Below are 20,873 nucleotides of genomic sequence, written 5' to 3'. Positions count from 1 at the left end.
ATGGTAAATACTACTCCAAAAAATTCTGCATTAAACAGGCAACGTTTGGCAAGATTGAATATCATATTTGGAAGGTGGTTTGGAACAAGTTTGTTCATCCTAAAGTTGCAGTATTTGTTTGGAAAGCGGTATATCATCGATTTCCGGTTAAGACTGAACTGAATAAGAGAGGGATTATCGATAATAATCAGTTGCTTTGCTTGTTCTGTAGAGTTCATTCGGAAGATGTTATTCATATGTTTTGCCATTGTAATATCGTTTGGGAAGTGTGGCAGAGGTGGTGCAAGTTATGGAACGTTAGTTTTATCTTCCCGGCAACGTCAAGCTTCTTCTTACGATGTGGTCGTCACAGTCTATTAGAAGGAAAGTGAGGGATTTATGGCAAATTGGGTTTTTTGGTTGTGTAGAAATAAAGTCAGGTTTAATAATTTGTCATTTATACTAGATCAGATATTCAACATGGCTCTGTTGTAGATTGGGGTCTGGGCTCACATCGTTTGGCCATCATTAGTTCCTCAAGCTTTTGATTTCGTGAGGTGTCCTGAATCTATCATATTTGGTTTCCAGTGTTGGTGATTTTGCTGCCATTGTTTTGTCTTTAGTATGTATAGTTAGGCTTTAATTTGTTTGTTAGATTTCCTGTTGTGGGGGTTGGTTTGATTTCAATTTGTTAATGCTTTACTGATTATGTGGGTGGTTTGTAGAATGTGGTTGCTCAGTTTAGAGCATTTTTTTGTTTGATGTTAGGTGTTCTTTTTCAGGGTTGGTTCCGGATGTAATACGGCCTATGGTCGTTATAAGTTGTTCCATCCCAAGGTTCACTCTTTTTCCTCCATCTAGGATTAGAGAGGTTTTTTAATGAGGTCCTTGGGGTGGTGTACTTTGTGTGATATATAATACAAAGTACCCTCTTTCAAAAAAACTATCATCATTTTAAGTATTAATATACCCATATTAAAACAACGTTGTTTTGAACATGTTATTACATTAACAAAAGTTATCATATACGTACATTATATATCATTTAACGGTCGAGGGTAATGTAATTATATGTAAAACTAAAATTTATTATTATGGACATGTTAATTTATAATTTAGTTACATAATCGATAAAAAAACTTAATTAAATTACATTTAGTGTACTTTATACTAATAATAAAAGAAATTATCCAATAATTAAAGGAGAGCTAAGATCATAGAATGATATGAGATTCCTTTTTTTCTTTCCCTTCAGTTCCTTAGTTCTTTTGGGACACACGTTCACTATTAAAAGAAACCAAACACAAATTATACTGGATCCTTTCCATAGCAATTATTCTTGCATTAACAGCCATTGCTCGAAATGAGCTCGTGCGACCTTCTTAGCAGCGACCCTTCAGAGCTCAAGTTTCCTTGTATGTTCTTTTATTTTATTTTTTTCTTGCAGATCTACATTTTTTTTTGGATTTTTGTTTTGATTTGTTTCTTAATTTTGTTGTGTTTTTGGTGAATAGTTTAGCTGAGGAAGCAGATCTCATGTTCTCTTAAGTTGTCGAATAAAACTGATAATTATGTTGTTGAAAAGTCAAAGCAAGTTGGCTTAAAACTTTCGGTGCAAAGCAAACTTTGGTGCAAAAGAAATTCCACCGAAATTGTTGATTTTTTTTGCATGGGATAATTGCACATTTAGTCTTTAAACTTTAGGGTGTTTACAAGATTAATCTTTAAGCTTCAACTATAAATACTCTAACCCATTTAGCTTCAAAACCATCCCAAACCATTCTAGCTTTATCCCAATACTAGAGAATTTAGAGAGTTTTCTTTAGAGTTGTTTTCTCCTTTTTATCAAGAGAGAATTATCATTGTTTTCTCATTGTTAGATCGAGAGAAATTGTAATTCCTATTTTCTCATAGTGAAATTCTTCTACTGTTGCCCGTGGTTTTTATCTTATATTATTTAGGGGTTTTCCACGTAAAATTTATGTCTTCTTTATCTTCATTTTTATTTTATCAAATTATTAGTTACGATTTTGCTCTATCTGATAGCCGTATTCTGCAACAATTGGTATCAAGAGCCAGATTAGAGTGTGTAATATCTACTTATTATCTTTGTGGTTGCCACCAAAAGGTGGATCTTCCAACATAAGAAAGTAAGAAGGTATTATCCATTATTTGAAGATTCTAGAGAACTATTCAAGATAGTGAAATAGTGGGAGCTATCCGTAATAGAAGCTATGACAACAAAATTTGATATTGAAAAGTTCAATAAGAGAAATTTCTCATTGTGGAAATTGAAGATGAAGGTCATCCTGATGAAAGACGAGTGTCTAGCGGCTATAAGTGAAAGACCGGTAGATTTCACATATGACAGCAAATGGAACGAGATAAACAAGAATGTTATGACAAACCTTCATCTAGCAAGGGATCAAAAAAAATCCAGGAAATCCAAATTCTTGGAGTATGATGATGGAATAAAGGGGTATTGCTTGTGGGATCCCACTGCCCGCAAAGTGATCATTAGTAGGGGTGTTATCTTTGTAGAATATAAACTACAAAGAAAAAAAGACGATGATATCGCTGAAAAGTCAGAGACTATATAGATACATATGGAAAAAGAGTTTGAACAAGGAGATTCTTCTGAAGCAGAACCAACACATGATGAACAAGAACCAGAGAGTTCTGAAGCTCCAACAACTCGTCAATCAGATCATGTGAGAAGTTGTCTCAATTGGAACTCAGATTATGTTATAGAAGGAAATATTGCATACTGCCTTTTAACAGATGACGATGAGCCATGAACATACCAGGAGACAATAAACAACTCATATGATTCACTATGGATGATGGCGATGCAAGAAGAAATTGAAGCCCTTCATAAAAATAATACATGGGACCTTGTGCCACTACCACAAGAAAGGAAGCCAATTGGTAACAAATGGGTCTTCAAAATCAAGCGAAATGTTGATGATCAAGTGGAATGGTATCGTGCAAGATTGGTGGTCAAAGGATATGCTCAAAAAGAAGATATTGATTTCAATGAAATCTTTTCTCTTGTGGTTCGACTAACAACAGTTCATGTAGTTTTGGCAATGTGTGCTATATTGAATTTACATCTAGAGCAGCTAGATGTTAAAACAGCTTTTCTTCATGGAAATCTTGAAGAAGAGATTTACATGCTCCAGCCTGAAGGTTTTGAAGAAGACGAAAAGAAGAACTTGGTTTGTAGGTTGAACAAATCTTTGTACGGTCTAAAGCAGGTGCCAATGTATTGGTATAAGAGATTTGATTCCTTCATTATGTGCCTTGGATACAACAGACATAACGCAAACCCTTGTGTTTATTTCAAGAGGTTTGGTGATAACGATTTTGTTATATTGTTGTTGTATGTGGATGACATGTTGGTTGCAGGATCCAACAAAGATCATATTGAAGAATTGAAGGCACAACTGGCTAGGGAATTTGAAATGAAGGACTTGGGATCAGCAAACAAGATTCTAGGAATGCAAATTCACCGAGACAGAAGTAATAGGAAGACTTGGCTTTCACAAAAGAATTACTTGAAGAAGATCTTGTCACGATTCAACATGCAAGATTGTAAGCCGATTTCTACCCCTCTTCCTATTAACTTCAAATTATCCTCCAATATGAGTCCTAGCAGCAAAGAAGAGATGATGGACATGTCTCGAGTGTCGTATGCATTGGCAGGGGAAGTTTAATGTTCGCTATGATATGCACAAGACCAGACATTACACAAGCAGTGGGAGTGGTTAGTCGGTACATGACGAATCCAGGCAAAGAGTATTGGAATACAGTAAAGAGGATCCTGAGATACATCAAAGAGACCTCAAATGTTGTATTATGTTACGGAGGATAAAACTTACTTATCAATGGGTATGTCGATTCTGACTATGCAGGGGATTTGGATAAAAGCAAATCTACTACAGGATATGTGTTCAAATTTGCTAGTGGAGCTGTAAACTGGGTTTCAAAATTGCAGTCAGTTGTGGCTATGTCAAGAACAGAAGCAGAATATGCAGCAGTTACACAAGCCAGTAATGAAGCAATTTGGTTGAAGATACTATTATAGGAGCTTGGGCACAATCAAGAGTATGTCTCTCTGTTTTGTGACAGTCAAAGCGCCTTGCATCTAGCAAGGAATCCAACATTTCATTCAAGGACAAAGCACATACGAGTTCAGTACCGTTTCATTTGTGAAAAGGTGGAAGAAGGGACGGTAGATATGCAGAAGATCCATACCAAAGACAATATAGCAGATTTCATGACGAAGGCGATCAACGCTGATAAATTTACTTGGTGTCGATCCTCTTGTGGCCTGTCAGAAATGTAACCAATATGAAGGTACAAGGTAGAAAGAATGGTGTGAATGTATGATTGTTTCAATCAAATCTTCAAGTGGGAGATTGTTAAAAAGTTAAAGCAAGTTGGCTTAAAACTTTCGACGCAAAGAAAACTTTCGGTGCAAAAGAAATTCCACCGAAATTGTTGATTTTTTTGGCATGGGATAATTGCATATTTAGTCCCTGAACTTTAGGATATTTACAAGATTAGTTCTTAAGCTTCAACTATAAATACGCTAACCTATTTAGCTTCAAAACCATCCCAAATCATTCTAGCATTCTCCCAATACTAGAGAATTTAGAGAGTTTTCTTGAGAGTTGTTTTCTCCTTTTTTCAAGAGAGAATTATCATTGTTTTATCCTTGTTAGATCGATGGAAGTTGTAATTCCTATTTTCTCATAGTGAAATTCTTCTACCGTTGCCCGTGGTTTTTACCCTATATTATTTAGGGGTTTTCTAAGTAAAATTTGTGTCTTCTTAATCTTCATTTTTATTTTCTCAAATTATTAGTTATGCTTTTGGTCTATCCGATAGTCGTATTCCGCAACATATGTAGCTTTCAAGGTACGCATCTTTATCGGCTTCGAATTTCCCCATCCATTGCTGGAACATGTAGTTTTGTAACTTCTGATCTTTGATTGATCATAATCTTCTAACGTTTGAATAATGCGTTGCCCTAAGCCACTGTTTGGTTGATGAATAAAATCAGGAATAACGAATTAATTATCATTTCGAACGAGAAAACCTTTGATTTCTAATGTTTGAATCTCAAATTGATATTGTACACTGCCTTTTGAGTTACAATTGATTTTGTTTTCAGGTGAAAACAACCAATGCGAAGAAGTATTGCGGGAGTCTTCTTGCCTCGATCCACATGCAAAGTTATAGGTATACTAAATTAATTATTATTTTTTAACTTTATATTTTGCTGTTTCTATCTCTGCTCATTATTGGATTCCGGATAAATTCTAAAACAATGGTTGATTTTGATTTAGTTACAATGCAAGCGCAAAAGGAAGCTCCTCCTGATATGCAATGTAGGGACAAATTCCTCCTTCAAAGCGTAAAAGTGAATGATGGTGTTACGGCAAATGATATAACTGCAGAAATGGTAGGTAACTATTTATTTTACATGATACTATTTACTATTACAACATTCGGAAATGTGTGCAGCTTATGATCTATGGGGAATGTTTAATGTTATAGTTCAACAAAGAAGCTGGACGTGGTTGAGGAGTGCAAGTTGAGAGTGGTTTATGTTTCCCCAGCTTCACCAGTACAAGAAGGGTCGGAAGAGGGGTCTTCAGCGGGAGTCTCTGTTTCAGATGGGAGATGTGTGCAGCTTAAGATTTTGCTTCGTATGTTTTTATCATTGCATCTCTTGTTGTCTTTCATCTTTTGGTAATAGTTTGCATTCCGTTGCCGAATTCAGGGTGCACGAGCATTTACTGAAGGGCTTGAAGCTCAAAATATGTCTTCCGAGGTAAATGTTTAATTCCATGTCTTCTGTTTCAGTGTGCTTTTGCATATGCATGATTGATTTCATTTTTTTCTTGATAATAGTAATTTCTTTTGGTAATTCAGATATAGTAAGTTCCTTATTTTCTTGGTCAATTATCTGCTTTCATTTTCTCAGTTGCTATCTAGTTAGATGAATGACAGGGTAAGAGAGGGGGTTCAGGTTCAAATAATATTTAGAAAATGTTATTATTAATTGTTCCGACCAAAACTTATTGAGCTACTAAGTATCTCTGTAAATTGCACCTTGCAGCAAGGAGGCACCACATGCAATTTTCCATTGAATGCCCCTGCCAAACTTTCCGTAGCCAGCTTTTGCACCATTGGACCCCAAAGCTCTGTTTCTCAATGACATATTTCGAGTGCAATAAGTAATAACCCTCAATGATATTTTCTATACTTGCAGGCAAGAGCTCTTGTAACAAAGCTGACTGAGGAAAAAAATAGGGCAATTCAACAAAATAACAAGCTTCGCCAAGAACTTGTGAGGGAAAATAGACCATGACTTTAACCATGTGGATTATAATAATTATTATAATTAATGTGTATAACAGAAGTAATATATGTTCTATCCCTCCTAGTTCCTTCTCACCTGATGCTTACATGTATGCAGCAAAACACTCTTTATGTTTAGGAGACTTCATTGGAGAGCTCCCTTGTTTATTATGTTCTTTTAATCTGAGCCATATATAAACTTCTTACATATTAAGATTACAAATATTTTAGGAACTTCTGAGGCATCAAGGCAGCAAAACCGGCAGTGGTTTGTCATTCATGGTTGTCATTTTGATCGGCATGCTCGGCTTAATTATGGGATATATCATGAAGAAGTCATAAGCAACCATCTTCTAGGATTCTTCATGGTATTTTACCTCAACTTAACTTACCTTCGTCTGGACAAGTATGATGAAGGAAAAGGGAAGAAAAATTAATGGTTTTTGGGTTGCTGCTTTACCTTCAATTGGTATTTACTAGTTAGCTTTGACGAAATTAGCTAACCTTGGTACTATTAGTTTCTATTTATAGATACTCAAGTTATTTATCGATATTGAATATGGGAATAATATATATATAAATTTATATTTTCACAAAAATGGTTTTGATTGTTACAATTTTATTTAAAAGCACACTGAACTCTCCGATATTCTGGGACTTTTTACCTGAGCTGGGGAGAGCTCAGATTTGCCACCATTCCAGACAAAATCCCAAATCTTCAAAACAAGAAGATTTTTTTTTAGAAGACATAGATCTAATTAAACTCATGTTTACGTGTAAATAAGATTGTTCGAACCCGAATTATCTTAGAAGAACAATATTCTCTTTTACTAGAGGGATCACTCCTCCTTTTCTCAAAACAAAAGACTATCAAATTCCTAAGACTAGGCTGAGACCTAAGATGAAGCTTGTTTATAATGACGAGACATTTGTTTCCAATTTTGGTCATGATAAATTCAAATAACAATAATTAATGTAGCATGTGTAAACTTTGATTTAGATTATAATAAAAGTGTAAATGGAGTAATGAAATACTCAGAAATATGGCATTGATGATTATTTCTCGTATCTTTGAATTTTCTAGATGCCTATTTGGTAGAAGTGATTTTGAAATTCTTAATTTATTTTTGGATTTGATAAATTCATTTTTTATACTTTTTATCTATATGCTACATTGGATCTCAACTATGTATGCATTCCATTCTTATAAATTTACATAATAAATAAAATCTAAATTTTGATATTTAAATTTCCAAAGGATGCATAAAGAATTCCCAATGTTTAGCTCAATCAGCTAATGATATTTGTTTACCGACACATAGGAGCCAGACATTTGTCTTGTAAGTCTTAGAAAATCATTTTTCACATCCCAACGAATCCCAAAATCTGCCTTTATAATCACTATTGTATTGCTTACATCCACTACGAATTCTCTCAATCCTGCAAGCTGAAACAATAATTTGGTTTATAATCCCAGGACATGGAGGTTTTACCCATCAAAGTGCCCTACCAGTTATTTTAGATATAACTTGAGAGACTCTCTTTCGGCATTCAGAGCATCCCATGTTTGCAGTCATCACTATAACCTGAAACTGAAATTTATGCAATATGAACTCCTAATAACTGAATTAAATTCTAAAACACCAACAGTTTCATGTGTGCATTTCACACTTGTGTGAGTTTGCAGAAGCTTAAAGTTGGCTCATGATGGAGGTGTTAGAAGGAAGTTCATTAATATGAAAATTCAATTTAGATAAATCATAATCATGGAGGAATCATCAAAAAATAAGTATAAGAAATCTGCAGATATTAATCAATCAAGAAAACCAAAAGGTAGTGTTCCTCGAAGTAGGGAAAAAAGCTAAAACAGCATAACAATGATACGCAGAGCCAAGAGACCAAGCTACGGGCAATGAAAACGTTGATGCAAAGAAAGCAGCCCAGAAAACGTACCGAAGGGAGTGCCAGATTCTCGAGATTGAAGAGAGTGTTCAAATTTGATGCCATGCACCATAAAAATCAATTTTCTGCTCTGCTTCTGCAAAGGGATGACCGCTCTCCCTCAACCAGGATTTTTACAAATTTATGACAATAATTAACCCCTTGACAAGAAGAAACTGAAGTATGCAATATTATAAAAATGTGAAGTTGCTATTAAGGAAAATGAGTTCCCGTCAACATTATGACTACAGATAATATTTCCTAGAACTTCAAACTACCTAACATTCTGCTGAATTTCTTGGGAGGACCATAACTTGATAGATTTACCATTTTATGCCCACCAAGCTTCTATTCGTTGTGACCTTCATGTTCTCTGCATAGTATATACTATAACAATCAATGTTAAAAGCTTAGTTTTTTTTTCCGTGACAGAATAAGATATAATTCAAGACCATATTAAATCAATTTGTTGATGTAAATGGACAGAGCAAAAGCTAAAATAGGTAATGGACCAAATGATATTTTAATCTATAGGATAGTAGATATGAATATTAAGTAGAGTAATTAATATATCTAGATTTGAATATTTCTTTTGGACCTAGTCAGAGTGAGATGGCTTGTTCAACTAGGTTTAGGTTATAACTTTGGGAATCATGTATTTAAAAATATGCTAGCATTTGCACATGATCATGCATAACTTGAAAGATCTAAGATGATACAAATATTCATAGTTTGCACAATTCAATGCTGTTATGTTTATCTTACATGAAACAAAATAATAGTTCGGACAGACAGATCAAAGCAACAATTCTAACAAATGATACCATCAAAGCATACAAACATGGAAGGAAACATCAAAAAGTTGGAGTTGCCAGGATGAAACTTGCCAACAATTGGCAACTACCATATCAAACCACATTATGTCAACATCCAACTGGCAATATTTTGGTAAAAAAATGATAACTTTCATACATAAGCATCAAAAGCAGCTCTTACAAAATATTGAATAAATTTTCAAGTCAAAGATGTTGTAACAAATATGAAAAGGCTATAGTTAGACCCTGAATTCATACAACTCTGCAATTTGAATAACCATCTAGAAACATAAGCCTGCAGAGCTTTAGTTTCTGCCAGCTCACCTCCTGGAAAACATTGTATCCTTCAGAGTTCCATTTGTTTTGCTCCTTCCGATTAACAATGTCCGTTCCCTCTCCTTCTCCCGCCTCTCCCTCTTCAAACGTTCTTCCCACAATTCTTCTATCGTCTTCTTCCCGGTTTTCCTTCCCTTTCCAGCAATCCCATAATTGCCTATTCTTCTAGATTGACTTCATATTACAATTTCATGACTATAATATTTAGGATTTTCAATTGTTTTCTTTTCAATTATTTTGTCCTAATGATTATAAAATATATATATTCTAGAAAGAAAATTAATCATTGACATCGTGCACATGCCTACAAAAGTAGTTGTTTTAACTCGAGACATCTAATAAAAATAACACTCACTTTAATTATTAAGGTTACTTAATGAGTTTGAAAAATCAGAATGAAATTTAGAATAACATCAATCTCTTGGCGTTGGAATTCGAAAACATACGGTGTAATTAGGACGAAAAGCATTATTTTCATGCTATTAATTGACCCATAATAGTTTTATTAGTACAAACAAAGGTGTAGAAGTAGGTCTAAACTGAGTTATTCATAAAAAGTGGGATCCGATAATCTTGGTGTTGGGATTGCCACAAGTGGTTTCTCTAACTTCAAGACGATCCCAAACTTCTCAGTAAGATCTAAGTTGTTACCTTCTGGCACTTTCCAGTCAAAAGAATGCAACAGTGTGGCAACCGAATACAACACCATCCTCTCAGCCATCGCGATTCCGGCACAGATTCTTCTGCCTGACCCAAAAGGAAAATAACTGAAATCGTTCCCACTAAAATCCCACTGGCTATTCAAAAACCTCTCAGGGTTGAACTCCGATGGATTGTCCCAGATCGAGGGGTCCCTGTGAATTGCCCATGCATTCACGAACACCCTCGAACCCTTCGGGATACTGTAACTACCGACGGTGCAGGATTCACTGGGGCAATGAGGGATTAGGAGAGGTAGAGCGGGGTGCAAACGCAACGACTCTTTCATTATTGCCAGTAGATATGGCAGTTTGTGAATGTGGGATTCTTCCACCAAGTTATCTTTGCCCACTACTTCAACCAGTTCTTGCTGTGCTCTTCTCATCACTTCTGGTTTGTTGATGATTTCAGCCATTACGAACTCAATTGAGTTAGATGATGTGTCTGATCCTCCCACCACCATATCCTGTCAAGTATTAAATGTATGTTTAAAGATCCTTTTTTTATTTTTTGTTAGGTTAGCGAACTTGGAGAGGAACTCTGTTCTTTCATAGCTATTTAAGAACTTATCAATAATTGATCTAATTGAAGAAGAAGGAAAACTCACCAGGAGCAAGGCCTTGATATGATCCATAGTCAATGGGGTCTTGGAATCTTCGTCATCCTTCAATTGTAATAGGAACTGAACAAAGTCCTTGAATTCCAGTGCTGAACTGCTCCCACTTTCCCTCTCCTTCTTCAACCTTTGATCGATTATGTTTTCAATGATGGCGTTCAACTTATCCATTGGTTTTTTCATACGTTTTACTGCACCTTGCAAATCAAGCGGGGCCAGCGTTGGAAAAAAGTCAGAAATATTGGGCATACCCAAAAGCTCAGTTGTTTCCGAGATGACCTGCCTGAACTCTGCACCAAGACTCGCCCTCGCCTCCCCCTCGACGGTGCCGCCCCATAACATACTGGTCACCACATTCAATATCGTTAAAAACATTTGCTCTCCCACGTTTACCGGCGATCCGGCCTTGCTATACAAATAACCCACGGTTTGCCGTACTTCTCTACGGCGAAGCTCATATGTTTTGTCCAAAGTAGCATTGCTAAGCATATTGATGACGCATACTTTTCTTAACTATTAAAATGGTTTTCAAGTTTGGTAATCAACTTTGAAAAAATGGTTTTCAAAGTTTGGTAAATGTTTCTTTGAAAATGGTTTTCAAATTTTGGTAAATGTTTCTTTGAAAAATAGTTTTTCAAAGTTTGGTAGATGTTTGTTGAAAAATGATAATGGGATAATCACAATTAATCCCTAGGTTTTAGGGTATTTACAAAATTAAGTCCTTAAGTTTCAACTATAAATACCCTAGCTCATTTAGCTTCAAGACCATCCCAAAAATCATTTCTTTCTCCCAATACTAGAGAGTTTTCTTGTGAGTAGTGAGTGTTTTGTAAACACCTGTAAATTTTCTCTTTTAGTAAAAGATCTGCAGCAGTCCGGAGACGTAAGCACAATTGGCTGAACTCCGTTATCAATTTCGGGTATTATTTTTCCGCTTTTATTTTGCATTCTCACTAATCTGGTTATAGGGAAATTACTTGTACTTGGTTTATTTCCCAACAACTGGTAATCAGAGCTTTTGGGTTGTGAATTTTGTCAATTTTTTGCGATGTTACTATTCGGGTTACTATTCACGTGAATAGTAAATTTCATGAATAGTGAAATTCGGTCGGCGATACGAGTTTGTCGACGGAGGTGTTCTAATACACGGCGGTTCGCAAAAATTGTCAAAAGCGATCCAAACGAAGCCAGATTCGAGTGGGAGCGATGGCTGCAGACGAAGGGAAGGTGAAAATTGAAAAGTTCGATGGTGCGGACTTTGGATTTTTGGAAGATGCAAATTGAAGATTTTCTATACCAGAAAAATCTATATCAACTCCTCTCATGAAAACAACCAGAGGGCATGAAGAATGAAGACTGGGCTCTTCTCGACAGACAAGCCCTCGGAGTTATCCGACTGACGTTATCCCCGCAATGTTGCTTTCAACATAGTAAAGGAAAAGACCACGGCGGGTCTTATGACGGCTCTCTCCAGTATATATGAGAAGCCATCGGCCTCAAACAAAGTTTATTTGATAAGGCGATTATTCAATTTGCGGATGACGGAAGGGGCATCGGTGGCACAACACCTAAATGAACTCAACACAATCACAACCCAGTTGAGTTCAGTGGAAATTGAATTTGATGATGAAGTTCGAGCTTTAATTCTCTTATCATCTTTACCAAACAGTTGGAATGCTACTGTTACAACAGTCAGCAGTTCGTCGGGAAACAACAAATTAAAATTCGACGATGTTCAGGATCTGGTACTGAGCGAAGAAATTCGACGGAGAGAATCGGGTGAAGCATCAACCTCCTCAGCCTTGCACACGGAGTCCAGAGGGAGAACTTCAGAAAGAAATTCAAATCGTGGCAAATCGAAATCCAGAAGGGGAAAATCAAGAACAGGAAATAAAGATTTTACCTGTTATAATTGCGACAAGAAGGGCCACCTCAAAAGAGATTGTCGAGCACCGAAGAAAAATACCGGCGCACAGGAATCTGCCAACATGACTGAGGAGACAGGTAATGCCATGATTTTAAGCGTCAACAGTCCGATTGAATCATGGATTTTGGATTCAGGGGCATCTTTCCACTCCACGCCATGCCAAGAAATCATGGAGAACTAGGTCAGTGGTGATTTTGGGAAGGTTCATCTTGCTGATGATGAAACCTTGAAGATCGTCGGAAAAGGAGACATCCGACTAAAGCTGCCAAACTAGACCACCTGGAAGCTGACAGGAGTGAGACATATTCCTGGTCTCAAAAGAAATTTGATTTCTATAGGACAGCTTGATGGAGAAGGATACAGTACAACCTTTTCAGGTTGTGAATGGAAAATTACCAAAGGAGCACTCGTCATTGCTCGTGGTAAGAAGACTGGTACTCTCTATGTAACCTCAAATTTAGAGAATATCATTGCAGTAGCAAATGCTGATGGAAAATCAAACCTATGGCACCAAAGGCTTGGCCATATGAGCGAGAAAGGAATGAAGATACTTCTGTCAAAAGGGAAGCTGTCGGATCTAAAGAATGTAGATGTCGGACTATGCGAGGATTGCATCTTTGGTAAACACAAGAAAGTCAGTTTTGCAAATATTGGCAAGACACCCAAGGCAGAAATGTTAGAATTGGTTCATACTGATGTATGGGGACCATCCCCAGTTCCATCTCTTGCAGGCTCACTATATTATGTCACCTTCATCGATGATTCAACAAGGAAGGTGTGGGTTTATTTTCTGAAGAAGAAATCAGAAGTCTTCGATACCTTTAGAAAATGGAAGGCCATGGTGGAAAATGAGACTGGTTTAAAAGTCAAGCGGTTGAGGTCTGACAATGGAGGAGAGTACAGAGATAGTAGATTCAGAGATTTCTGCGCAAACAATGGGATCAAGATGGAGACAACAGTTCCCATAACACCGCAGCAGAATGGCGTAGCATAGCGCATGAACAGAACTCTGAATGAACGTGCCAAAAGCATGAGGATACATGCCGGATTGCCCAAATTTCTATGGGCTGAAGCTATCAACACTGCAGCTTACCTGATCAACCGTGGGCCCTCAGTTCCTTTGGATGGCGGAATACCAGAGGAAGCTTGGAGCAAGAAAGAAATAAACCTTTCACACTTAAGAGTGTTTGGTTGTATTTCTTATGTACACATAAACTCTGCTGAAAGAAGTAAACTTGATGCCAAGTCCAACAAATGCGTATTTGTTGGTTACGGTGGTGATGAGTTTGGTTATCGGTTTTGGGACTACGAAAATCGGAAGATCATTAGAAGCAGAGACGTCATTTTCAATGAAAATATGATGTACAAAGACAGGTCAACCGCAGAATCAAGTAATACCGAAGCTGAAACAAAGGAATTTGCTGAGTTTGAGGAGATTTCTGGAAATGATGTTCAGATCAGTCCTGAAGCAGTTCAAGAAGAACCAGGCACACCGGAACTAAGATGCTCCTCCAGAATTCCTAAACCAACCCAACGGTATTCTCCTTCTTTGCACTACTTGTTGCTGACTGACAATGGTGAACCAGAGTGCTATGATGAAGCAATGCAAGTGGAGGATTCAGTCAAGTGGGAGTCTTCCATGAAAGATGAGATGGACTCGCTTTTGTCAAATCAGACGTGGGAATTAGCTGAATTACCACCAGGCAAGAAAGCGCTTCACAACAAGTGGATTTATAGGATCAAAGAAGAGCACGATGGGAGTAAACGCTACAAAGCGAGATTGGTTGTCAAAGGTTTTCAGCAAAAAGAATGTATTGACTACAATGAAATTTTCTCTCCAGTCGTGAAACTATCTACAATCAGACTGGTGTTGAAAATTGTAGCTGCAGAGAATTTACATCTTGAGCAGTTAGATGTAAAGACAGCTTTCCTTCATGGTGATTTGGAGGAAGAAATCTATATGAGGCAGCCAAAAGGCTTCATAGAGGCAGACAAGAAAAACCTGGTATGCAGGTTGAAGAAGAGCTTGTATGGTTTAAAACAAGCTCCTAGACAGTGGTACAAGAAGTTTGATAGTTTCATGAGTAGCAGTGGTTTTACCAGATGCCAAGCAGATCATTGTTGCTACATCAAGAGGTTCGACAATAGCTTCATTATTTTATTGTTGTACGTTGATGACATGCTCGTTGCAGGCTCAGACATGCAAGAGATTATAAACTTGAAGCAAAAATTGTCAAAGCAGTTTGCTATGAAGGATCTGGGCGCTGCAAAGCAGATTCTTGGGATGAGGATCAAGAGAGACACAAAGTCAGGGACTTTGATATTGGCTGAGTACATCAACAAAGTACTTTCCAGGTTCAACATGCAAGATGCTAAACCAATACGTACACCTTTAGGTGTTCATTTCAGACTCTCCAAAGAACAGTCACCAAAGACGGAGGAAGAACGTGCACACATGGTGAAGGTGTCGTACGCCTCAGCGATTGAAAGTCTGATGTATGCCATGGTTTGTACCAGACCAGATATTGCTCAAGCAGTGGGAGCTGTTAGCAGGTACATGAATAATCCGGGCAAGGTACACTGGGAAGCAGTCAAATGGATCCTCAGATATCTGCGGGGTACCACAAACAAAGCACTTTGTTTCAAAGGTGGAGATACGATACTGACAGGCTATGTAGATGCTGACTTAGCCGGAAATATTGACATCAGAAGGAGCACTGCAGGGTATGTCTATACTCTAGGAGGAACCGCAGTGAGTTGAGTTTCTCAACTATAGAAGATAGTTACTCTCTCCACAACTGAAGCAGAATATGTCGCTGTTACGGAAGCTAGCAAGGAGATGGTTTGGCTCCAAAGTTTCTTGGAAGAGTTAGGCAAGAAACAAGAAAACAATGTCTTGTATTGCGACAGTCAAAGTGTTATACATCTAGCAAAGAATCCGCCTTTTCATTCCAGGACAAAGCACATACAATTGCGATATCATTTTATCCGGTCTCTTCTGGAAGATGAGATTTTGAAACTTGAAAAGATCAGTGGAGCTCAAAATCCGGCAGATATGTTGACAAAGACGGTGACTACAGACAAACTGAAGTTGTGTTCAACTTCAGTTGGCATGCTAAAGTAACAAGACTAGAAAAGCTGTTGCATTGATCGAGGTGTGAAGACAAATTAAAATCAGTCTTCAAGTGGGAGATTGTTGAAAGTATTAAAATAGTTTTTAAGTTTGGTAACCAACTTTGAAAAAATGGTTTTCAAAGTTTGGTAAATGTTTCTTTGAAAATGGTTTTCAAAGTTTGGTAAATGTTTCTTTGAAAAATAGTTTTTCAAAGTTTGGTAAATGTTTGTTGAAAAATGATAATGGGATAATCACAATTAATCCCTAGGTTTTAGGATATTTACAAGATTAAGTCCTTAAGTTTCAACTATAAATACCCTAGCTCATTTAGCTTCAAGACCATCCCAAAAATCATTTCTTTCTCCCAATACTAGAGAGTTTTCTTGTGAGTAGTGAGTGTTTTGTAAACACCTGTAAATTTTCTCTCTTAATAAAAGATCTGCAGCAGTCCGGAGACGTAAGCACAATTGGCTGAACTTCGTTATCAATTTCGGGTATTATTTTTCCGCTTTTATTTTGCATTCTCACTAATATGGTTATAGAGAAATTACTTGTACTTGGTTTATTTCCTAACATTAACAACCTCCATTCAGGACCATAGGGGTTCCAAGATATATCACGGCCGCCGGTTAAAACCATGGCAGTCATAGGCACATCACGGTTGGAGAAGACGATGTCTTGGTCTTTAAGCACTTCTCGTGCCGCCGAAGGGGAGGTGACGAGGATCCCCAGCTTGCTCCCAAGCTGGAGTTTGACAACTGGGCCGTAGTTGCGAGCCAGTTCAGCGAAGTAGGAGTGGAGGTCAGGACGGAGGAATGGAAGGCTTCCCACTAAGGGAAGGCCTCGAGGGCCCGGCGGAGATGGCGGACTCCCCTTGGACTTGAGGTACATCTATGTAAACCAGAAGATAGCAAAAACACCAACAAGGGTGAAAAACAGAGCCATGGAAGAGAGACAATGAGTTAGCAGTGTAAATGGGGTATCATATTTGTGGAATTTTTATATCAAGGGAAATGATTCGATCGGTTTTATTGCGGACAAGAACTGAGCTGTTATTGCTTGGAATATGGGAAAAGGGATCTTCCCTATTGCATACGGTAAATGGAGATTTGGCACACACACACACAAGAAAAAATCTGGTCAATCTTAAGATGACGTTATTATGTAAATTTAATTCAAACGGACATATCGATGATGGTTGAATCGGATATTTTGTAGGCAAAGCATGGAAATTACGAAAAAACAAAAATTATTGTATGCCCATGTTTGTTTGTTTGTGATAGATAAAGCATCTACCAGGAGACGCTCAAGCACCGCCAATTCTAACAGAGAAATGAAACCAAAGAAAAATAGCTCAGAAGAAGTAACTCGGTCAAAGCCAGAGGAAAAATGACTCACCTGGACTCAACTCAACTCGGCTGACCAACTCACGCGCCAAACAATAATTTATTATTGTTGGGGATTGACCACAGCTGGCAGAAATCTACTGGGACAATTGGCATGCAGGGCCTTTACAAGGTAAAACTCAGTCTCGACCCAATCTTAGACTTGGACTCGTTGTCAATTGATAGCCCACCCACTAATGAAACAGTTGAAAATACCCAAAGTTGTTGGGTCAAATATACGGATTAGACGTTGGGTTATAAATGGGTTTGTTGTATTGAGTTTTAACTTTTTGATCCATTAATGGAAGTGATAATTCATTTATTTATATAATCTAACCCATCCATATTAATGTATTCCCTCTGTTCAGTTATATCTATGATCAATCATGTACGATGTTTAACATGATATCAGAGTTTCGGTTTTCGATCATCGATGGTGTTGTCGATGTAGATTTACTTTCATCTCGGTTGTTTTCTTAGTGTCGATGTTGGCATTATGAGTTCGGAATCTTTTGTTTTATATTTGTTTTGATTTTTTTGTGATTTCGTTTTCTTTGTGCATTGAAGAAGCATGAATGAAGCTATGCTCTCATCAAGTATTGTTGGTGATGTTTTCGCTTCGGTGCAAAATGCTGCCACCATCAACGATTCATCTCCAACGTTCAAACGAGTCCCTTCTTATAACTTCAGACTGTCTTCGACATTGCATGCCAACGTTTGTTTTCATCCACAGGAGTTTTGAGAATAAGAAGGGACTTAAGTGATGAAAACAATGGCTCCTTCAATTCCACAAAACTCCTGTGGATGATGTTCTTAGCCCTGTGGATTTGAACAAACAACAAATTATGGGACTCCTTTGATCTGTAAGTTGAGAAAGACTTTAAATGGCATTGGACAAGCACCCAAGAATTGGTTCACTAACTAAGAGGTTTTCTGTTTAGTCTCAACTTCAGGCTTTCCAAAACTGATAATTCATTATTTGTGTATTTTGTTGACACAATCATCACTTATATTCTTGTCTGCGTAGATGATATACTTTTCATAAGGAATTTTGAAACACACATCAATGATGTTATACACAAATTGCAAAAGGAATTTTTCATTGAAGGATCTGAGTAATGTGTAATATTTCCTTGGTATTGAAGTGAAGCAAGTTAGTGGCGGTCTCTTTAAAACTCAAAGGAAGTACATCACTGAAGTCTTACATAAGGCCAAGAAGATAGATGTCAGGCTTTTTTCCACTCATATTGTTATTTCGTCGAAGTTTTGCAAAGATGGAGGTCAAAGAGTTGAAGAACCCTTATCAACGCAGAAGCATAGTGAGAGCCTTACAGTACATTTACCACATTAGGCCATATATTTCTTCCAAGGTGGCACAGTAAAGATAGCCATTGGTTGGCAGATGGGCGTATTTTGATATATCTAAAGGGCACTATCAATTATGATCTTAGGTTTTCTCCTCAGAAGACATGTTTCATTCTCATTTCTTTTTATTATGCTGACTAGGGTATTGATTCAGATGATTATTGTGTCTATAGTGGATATCTGGATATTATTTCTTGTCTTGTAGCACACGAAAACAAATATCAGTTTCTCGGTCGATTACATAAGCTGAATATCTGGGTCTTGTCAATGCAGCTTCTGACATAATATTATGGACCAAATCTTTATAATTCAAATAAGACATTTATTGTAAGTACTAATTTAGACCAAAATGTAAAGCTTGAATACTAATTTGAACCAACAAATCAAGTTTAAGTACTCGAGTAGGAAAAATACTTTAGCAACCAAAGTGAACGTTAAGGCAATGTTCAAGTACTTAATTGGAACAAAAAAAGTTTTTAAGTACTAAATTGTAGCTTGAAACCAAGTTCAGGTAGCAAAAAACCAAACCATCAGACGATAAAGGCCAAAATGACACAGAATGTAACCCTATAAGGGTTCCAGACAAATTAGTAGGTTTTGTCCGTTGCTGGTTTATTTGCAATGCCAAAATTAAACTCAAACTGGCACCGTTCTATCAGTTGAAAATTTGTCCCTGTCAAAGTCTATTTATCAGCTGTTTTTGCTAGCTGCCTAACTTAACGAGCACATTCTGCAAAATTTTGGGCCATAGAAGCACATTTAGTAAGGTCATTAGCATTCTCCTTATAGCATGCCATCCAAGCATTACTTTCAATCAAACACGGCATAGGCTTCGGTTCTGGAATCTTGAACTCCTCCTCATGAAGATCCTTAGCTTTTTGTGTTACTTCCTGCACCATGTTCTCCTCCTGATTCCGCAGCTTTTCAACGACCTTCTCACTCTCTTTAACAACAGATCTAATTGCATCTAACTCTGCACTGTCAGAGTAAGGAGGTTGGTTTACGGGAAGAAATAAGGGAGGTGGAACTGGCCATCTGGTGCCTTCAATCCCTTTCTGTTGTTCAGAATCATCAGATATTTAGAACACTCAATTTAAGTCACTTAACGAGTTAAAAAATCGAAGTTGGAATAATGAAATTTCGAATAAAATCATCCCTACTTGCTCTAAAATAATTATAAATATTTTTATATATAATATATTTTAAAAGAATTCTTCCTCCTTTCTTCAGGTGGTGCATATAATATGAAAAGGCTAGTTAGACCCTAAATTCATACAACTCTGCAATTTGAATAACTAGAAACATAAACCTGCAGAGCTTTAGTTTCTGCAAGCTCACCTCCTGGAAAACCTTGTATCCTTAAGAGTTCGATTTGTTTTGCTCCTTCCGATTAACAATGTCCGTTCCCTCTCCTTCTCCCGCCTCTCCCTCTTCAAACGTTCTTCCCGCAATTCTTCTATCGTCTTCTTCCCGGTTTTCCTTCCCTCATCCTTCTTCACTCTTTCTGACCCATAATCGCCACTCCCCTCTTAGACATCTACATTCCGCTTCTCCAGGTACCACGGCAACTTAAAACCCTTTCCAGCAATCCCATAACCCAATCTCCACAGCCACTACAGGCTCATCAGCGGCAGGCTCTGAACCTCCAGGTTTATTTAATGGAGCCAAGCCACGAGCAGCCCGAAGCTGCTCAAGTCGGTACCCAGCATCTCTTTTCCTTGCCTGTTCACGTTTAGCTGCTCTTCTTTTGCAGCAGCTTCTTCATCTTTCCGGACTTTTTCTCTGTTCTCGTAGTTATAAACATTCCAACTTTTCTGGCGCAAAATATTTAACCCTCCACGACCTCCCATAGCTACTCAATTGTATAATTCAACGGAAAACCACCAGCGTATAATTCAGTAGGGTATTTAAAAATCGGAATTTGGGATCAACATGAAGCTATAGCCGTATGTAAAAACCTAAGGCGGAAACTGAACTTAGGTTTATTAAGAACTGGAATTTCAGATTGAGAGCAACTGGGATTATGAAGCAAATTGAATTTCAATACCAAGAGAAATGGGATTGTAAATACGGGATTTAATTAATTTTATGAAGCAAATTGGGATTATGAAGCAAATTGATTGCGTTGATCCAAGAATAAGATAAAAGAGTGCTTACCTTTTGTGATTGAAACGGGGGCTTCCTTGCTTTGCGAATTAATCGAAACAGTGAACCCTTTTTCACACCCAAGTCTGGACTCTGGACAAATAATCATTCACGACCGAAGAATAAAATTAAGGGTAAACTACATATTTGATCATCGACTTATTACTTAATTAATATT

At 37.3% G+C, this 20,873-nt stretch overlaps 1 protein-coding gene, 1 long non-coding RNA gene and 3 pseudogenes across 2 annotated transcripts; 2 read left to right on the top strand and 3 right to left on the bottom strand.

Annotated features, from left to right (window-relative positions):
* The first annotated feature begins 5,314 nt into the window (after positions 1-5,314).
* LOC120120276 (vesicle-associated protein 1-1-like) lies at positions 5,315-5,743 on the top strand. The gene is made up of 2 exons (XM_039139944.1): positions 5,315-5,449; positions 5,558-5,743. Exons 1-2 carry the CDS (start codon positions 5,315-5,317, stop codon positions 5,741-5,743), a joined length of 321 nt encoding a protein of 106 aa, XP_038995875.1.
* Positions 5,744-5,778: 35 nt separating this feature from the next.
* On the top strand, positions 5,779-6,851 carry LOC120120256. Its single transcript, XR_005515889.1, has 3 exons — positions 5,779-5,821; positions 6,263-6,340; positions 6,583-6,851. It is a non-coding gene; the product is annotated as an uncharacterized LOC120120256 (long non-coding RNA).
* Positions 6,852-9,189: 2,338 nt separating this feature from the next.
* On the bottom strand, positions 9,190-20,750 carry LOC120120259 (annotated as a pseudogene).
* LOC120120260 lies at positions 9,943-16,760 on the bottom strand (annotated as a pseudogene).
* LOC120120274 lies at positions 19,132-19,629 on the bottom strand (annotated as a pseudogene).
* Positions 20,751-20,873: the final 123 nt, after the last annotated feature.

Source organism: Hibiscus syriacus, unplaced genomic scaffold (genome assembly GCF_006381635.1).
Source record: "Hibiscus syriacus cultivar Baekdansim isolate YM2019G1 unplaced genomic scaffold, ASM638163v2 tig00110336_pilon, whole genome shotgun sequence".
Lineage (NCBI taxonomy): Eukaryota > Viridiplantae > Streptophyta > Magnoliopsida > Malvales > Malvaceae > Hibiscus > Hibiscus syriacus.
Note: the sequence above shows the minus strand (reverse complement) of the source record. Positions and strands in the feature narration are given on the sequence as shown.